Source organism: Panthera pardus, unplaced genomic scaffold (assembly GCF_024362965.1).
Source record: "Panthera pardus isolate Hobbes unplaced genomic scaffold, ASM2436296v1 HiC_scaffold_12, whole genome shotgun sequence".
Classification (NCBI taxonomy): Eukaryota; Metazoa; Chordata; class Mammalia; order Carnivora; family Felidae; genus Panthera; species Panthera pardus.
Genome location: NW_026526677.1, coordinates 68,498,431 through 68,504,688, shown reverse-complemented (window position 1 = coordinate 68,504,688; position 6,258 = coordinate 68,498,431). Strand labels below are relative to the sequence as shown.

At 44.1% G+C, this 6,258-nt stretch overlaps 1 protein-coding gene across 1 annotated transcript; it reads left to right on the top strand.

Moving 5' to 3' along the window:
* On the top strand, positions 1-2,031 carry CCDC89 (coiled-coil domain containing 89). Its single transcript, XM_019449995.2, has one exon. The coding sequence runs from the start codon at positions 732-734 to the stop codon at positions 1,842-1,844; it is 1,113 nt and encodes a 370-aa protein (XP_019305540.2). The 5' UTR covers positions 1-731; the 3' UTR covers positions 1,845-2,031.
* The last annotated feature ends 4,227 nt before the right edge of the window (positions 2,032-6,258 follow it).

Sequence of the window (6,258 nt, the reverse complement as noted above, 5' to 3'; positions counted from 1 at the left end):
TATGATAGCAAGCCTCATCTGGATCTTTCTTTCAGTTTTAATGTTCAGCACATCTATATTGTTCATTAAGCTTCTTTCTATAACCTTATTTTGCCATTGAGTAGAAACAGGGAAAGCTGAATATCTAATAAGATGTATTCCCAGCCGGGGACAATAGGAAGGGAAACTAAAGAAATTTCACTGGGGTTAGCTGTGTTAAACATTATAGGTTCAACTCACAGCCACTCAGGATCCTGGCTCCCAGAGCACCACTGCTACTTTGTATTTATAGATGACACATTTCTAAGGAGCAAACGTGTTTCCACAGAGTAATTTATTCTCATGACAAGTGAAGGGGGGAGATGGAGGAAAAATATGTCACAGGCAGCTTGATTTATTTACTCCTCCCAGAAATTAGGTGGAGTCGCGGTTTGTTTGTTTGTTTTGCACCCTGATGCTGGCTGAAAACCCAGTGGGCCTGGCATCTCTTCTCTGTACATTATAGGCCAGATGCTGGGCTGGGAGCAGAGAGCTGTGATTTGTTAGAAAGGCAAGCACAGATTGGTTCTCCAGTCCCTCAGATCTCCCTGTTCCTTCACGGCATTCTGAGGACCTGTCCACCAATCACGGGGCTGCTTACTGGAAAAAGCAACTGCTGGAGAGCGCTGGGAGTCCCTAGCAACACTCCGAGGCTTTTGAATCTGAGGGCGAAAGGCTGTGTAGTCAGCCGATAGTGGAGAAGAGCAGCACCTATGCCTCAGGAAGAAAAGGCTGTCAGGATGGACACTCCACATACTGAAGAACCCTTCGATAAGAAAGACAAAAAACCAGAAAAGCAGGAAGAGGAGATGGAGTTTAAGGAACTGGGCGGTCTGAGGGAGGCCTTGGCGAATCTCCGGGGACTGTCCGAGGAGGAGAAGAGCGAGAAGGCGATGCTTTGCTCCCGCATCCAAGAGCAGTCCCAGCTCATCTGCATCCTGAAGCGGAGGTCAGATGAGGCCCTGGAGCGCTGCCAGATCCTGGAGCTGCTCAACACAGAGCTGGAGGAGAAGAGGATGCTGGAGGCTGAGAAGCTGAAGGCCGTGAGCGAGCATGCCCAGAAGCTGGAGGAACGCTTTATGACCCTGGCAGCCAACCACGAGTTGATGATCCGCTTCAAGGATGAACACAAGAGTCAGAACGTCAAGCTCAGGGAGGAGAATGAGAAACTGAGGCTGGAGAATGACAGCCTCTTCAGCCAGGCTCTGAAGGACCAGGAGGCCAAAGTGCGCCAGCTCACCGCCCGGAGCGAGGCCCTCTCCAAGGAGCTGGAGACCCTGAAACAGAGGTGTACTCGGGATGCCCGCCAGGCACAAGCCAGAGAGAAAGAGCTGCTGGAGCTGCAGAGCCGGCAGGCCTGTGCCCACGCCAAGGAGACAGAGCAGCTGCACAGCCAGCTGCAGAGCCTCCAGCAGCAGCACCAGCAGATCGCGGAGCAGATGGCCGCGGCGGAGCAAGCTCACGGCAGCCTGAAGCAGGAGCTGCAGGCCAGACTGCAGACGGTCACTCGCGAGAAAGATGAGCTGCTACAGCTGTCCATGGAAAGGGGCAGGGCGCTTCAGAGCAAGCAAGCGGAGATCCGCCAGCTTGAGGAGAAGCTGGAGACAGCAGATGTGGCCAGAAGGCATGCACTACAGAGGTTTGAACAGGAGGCCGTGGCCGTGGACAGTAACTTGAGAGTACGAGAACTTCAGCGCAGGATCGATGGGATCCAGAAGGCCTATGATGAACTCAGGCTGCAGTCTGAAGCCTTCAAAAAGCACAGCCTGGGCCTTTTAAGCAAGGAGAGAGAACTCAACGCCAAACTCCGCCATCTCTTCCCATAGGAAGCTTCTGTTTCCTCTTTCCTCTAGTTTAGAATTGAAATATTTGTGCCTTAGCATTATGTGTATTATACTTTTAAGCACAATAGGAAGAAGAAAAGCTGCTTTACTATGATCTTGTGGTTATTACTATTGTAACGCTAACACTGATTTTCAGTCCTACCACCTAGAATACACAAGATTTACCTGACTTCTTTCTGTGCCTTTGAAATCCTCCAAAGTTTGCTATCATTATCTCTACCTTCCTCATAACCTATTCATTCTCAACCTCAGATATCTTCGTATATCCTAAGATTTTAAATTAGCAGCTCCTATGGGCTTAAGGGAATCTGAAATGCAATGAAATGTACTATGGTGAAAGTAATTTAGTATAGTTCCCCCTTGGAGATAGGTAGGCTTGTAGTCTCCCATGGTTTAAGTTATAAACTGTAACAGTTAATAGCATGATAATAGCATAGAGAGCTCGCAGAAAAAAGTGTCATATTTTGCAACTGGCCAAACAGTTGCTTGCTTCATCTGCTTTACAGCAGTATCCTTTTGATTTTATTTTACTTGCACTAGTTTGGAAAACAAAGATTGAAATCAGTAAGTTCTTTAACAAAGCAGGAAACTTTATTACAGTCATTCTATATGAGCAATAAGATTCAAATAAGTGAAATCAACCAGTTTGTATTTTTCCTGGAAGCTGAGATCACATTCCATTTTCTTGGGTTTTTCCCTTAATGAAAACAGGATTTAGAGGTACAAGGTTGCAAATATCAGTAGTTTCCTTTAATATTACATAATGTGCTAACAGACAAAAGGCCCCAATTTAGGTAACATTCAGAGCAAACTGGGTACAATACATAAAGCAATGCAAAGTGATTGTTTTGTTTCTATTAGCATATTTCCTTGCAATTAACTTTTCCTTTAAAAAAAAAACAAACATCTAGGGGCACTTGGGTAGCTCGGTTGAGTGTCTTACTCATGATTTCAGCTCAGGTCATGGTCTCCTGGTCTTGGGATCAAGCCCTGCATTGGGCTCCATGCTAGGTGTGAAGCCTGTTTAGGCTTCTCTCTCTCCCTCTCCCTCTCCCTCTCCCTCTCCCTCTCCCTCTCCCTCTCCCTCTCCCTCTCCCCCTCCCCAGCTCTCTCTCAAAAAAAAAAAAAAAAAAACACAAAAAACAACCAAACATCTAAACAAAATATATATATGTATACTTAACAGCATGTTTTAGGAATACCTAAATATGTAGATGCATACAAACATAATAGTTATTATATATATTTATAGAAAATTCTTAAAGAGGTAGTTATAAAAATATACTTAGTGCTTATATCCCTGTTTTTAGTTGATATAGAAACATTATTATGAATACCCCTCAAAATAGATTGTAATATGTCGACCTCAAAGGGCCGTGGACCTGGGAGGGGGCGGAGGAACTGAGAAAAAGAGAGGACAGTATAGCAAGGCACAGGAGACCCCAAGCCAACAGCCCAAGGCACTGAGGTTTATTGTAGATCTTCTTATATACGTTTTCAGGAAAAACAGATCAGCAATGATTAACAACAGAAGCTTAGCAAAGCATGTCAACAATGTACATCTGATTCATCTATCATATGTACTGCGTACTTGCGAATGAGAGCAGACTTGCAGATATGTATGTTCCGATAAAAATCTTTACCATAGAAGCAAAGACAAAGAAGGGAGTGAATGCACTGTGTTATATACATCTGGCTTTCTTTAAGCAAAACATCCCTATCTGCATACTAAAGAACAGACCACATTTTCCAAGGGCAATTCACTCAAGTCCTTTCAGGTTATTTTTAACCTTATGATCTCCAGTTTTCTCAGAGATCTTGGACCCTGAATGAATATGGGCCTATGGTCATTATGGTGTTCTGTTTCCCACAGTAATATAGTATTTTTCTTACCTCACAGGGGCCAAGAGTCCCAAGAGTTACCTAATAATTTGGATTTATTAAAAAGTATTACTTGCTATCTTAAAAAAATTATTTTTTGAGAGAGAGCATGCGAGCAGGAGAGGGACAGAGAGAGAGGGAGAGAGAGAATCACAAGCAGGCTCCACACTGTCAGTTCAGAGCCTGATGCAGGGCTCAGATCTCACAAACCATGAGATCATGACCTGAGGCATGACCTGAGAATTAGATGCTTAACTAACTGAGCCATCCAGACGCCCCTTGGAATCTTTTTAATAAGCAATTTTCCAGTGTTACTTTACCTCAGGCAGTTTTTTAAACCTATTTTCTCATAGTCCTACTAAGATTGTGATATTAAATACAAATTCCAAGAAACCACATTGATGGCCTGAAAGGACTATTTACTTCTTACATATTACCAAGGATCAGAATATAGGAGCTAGTTTAATCATGGTTGTCACTGTTGAGCTCATACTATTTGTCATTGTGCTGAAGCCCTTTGGATGGCTGGCTTTATTTAATCCATAGGGCCTTTTGAGAAGGTAATTATGTTTATTTCTATTTCAAAAAAGAAAAAAACTGGGATTCAGTAGTTTTCTCAAGGCAACTTGGTCCCTGTGGAAGCTGGGATTTTGATGACATACCCCATTGAACCCCATTGAACAATTTCTTGACTGTCCACTGAGTGCCAAATTCAGAGGTTAAGCACTTAGAATAAGCATGAAGAAATATCTTTTCTGCATTGGCAGAGCTCTCACACAGTCTAGTCTAGGCACATAAAGCAATTATATACACAAAACAAAGTAGTTATATATAGTGTGATGTATTTTCACAGGGGGTGTTATGAGATCACAGTGGGTAAAACACACACACACACACACACACACACACAGAGTAGCTAACTCTGCCTGGGGTTAAAGGTCAGGAAGGTAGAGAGGATTAATTGGCAGGGATAACCAACACAAGAGTTGACATGTAAGCTGGTTCTTAAATAACTAGTAGAATTTCATCTGTGGAGAAAAAGATTTGAGACAGCATGTAGAAAACCACAGAGGTTTTTAAAAAATGTGCAGGATATTTGGGGACATCATAAATAGTTGGGAAGAGGTTCAGAGAAGCATGTCTACGGATAAAACTGGAAGAGTAGGTTGTGGACAGAATACTGGGAGCCTAGAAAGCCAGGCAGACACCTTATATTGGGGGGGGGGGGGGGAAGAAAAGGGAGGAGGGGGCAAGCCTAGAAACATAGCCACAGAAGAGCCTTCCTCTTCCAGCCAGGTTTGGGTGGTTGTGGTTTGCAAGGGGCCTGGTGCGCATGTGCACCAGCACCCCTTCCTTTCTCCCACCAACACCCCCAATGTCTTTCAGTGAGTCCAAGGTCGGTCCACTTGGCTCAGCAGGCTCTGGGGTGGTGGTGTAGCTCACCCAAAGTTTTATGCTCAATGCTTGTGGAGAAGGCAGCTTCTGTGCAGAGGCAAGGTGGGTCTTGAAAACGAGGGAATCCTGGTGCTCCCATACTGAAGTGTGGTCTGTTGGAGGACTTAGCAGAGGGGACTCCCTTTGTGGTAGGGAAGGGTGTGTCTGGAAGAGTGCAGGGGTGGGTAAGGTAGGGGGACAGGGGCGTGTGTCCCCTAAAACATGGGCACAAAAGAAGGGCCTCAGGTGCCAGGGTCTGAGGACATTACTTTTCAAAGTCATGCTAAGGCATTTGTATTAGGTTGTATGATATGAAATCGGCACTTTGTGAGTCATCAATTATTAGATATTGACCGGTGACGTTGACTCTAATACCCTTTTGAAAGATATTAAAAGGATAGTGGGTAATGAGAAGAGAAAGTCAAAGATGGATGCCTTGGAAAACTGATGGAAGAGCCTGATGTGGAAACCAAAGGTAAAAGAAATGGGGAAAAAATTAAAATTCCTTACAACTTACAGCCTATTGACAAGTATTTGGGACAGGCAGAATGAGCTTCCTGGAGGAACTGAACTGCCTCAATCTTAATACTTGGCTAAGGGCAAAAGGCAACCTTAGTTTGACATTATAGCCTGACCTCCAGGATCCTGCATATTTTCTGTATAAAAATCCCTTTGGAAACTTCCTTTATCTCTACACTACCACCACCAACCCTTCCCCCAAGATATATGTTAGCAATCCTCCTCTGAACATATGGCTCATTGATACACATCTGAAGGGTCTCATGATTAAGATTTTACTAGACAGTAGTAAATGACCTTATCCTAACAGTGGCTAGCCCCCTCAAGGTCCTGGAAACCTTGGCTTGCAAATTCCTTAGAGACTTACATTATCCTAACCCTCTCCCTACTTAAGAGTATATAGTCAGTCACTTCTCACAATCCCAGTGTAGCTCTTTCTGACCACAAGTCCTGTCCCTGTGCTTTACTAAACCACCTTTTTTGCACTGAAGATGTCTCAAGAATTCTTTCTTGACCATTCACTCCCGAACCCCAACATTTCACATCGATATGGAGCCCACAA

Bases quoted from the DNA above. Each gene is read 5' to 3' on its own strand.
- CCDC89 (XM_019449995.2), top strand. From the start codon at position 732: ATGCCTCAGGAAGAAAAGGCTGTCAGGATGGACACTCCACATACTGAA.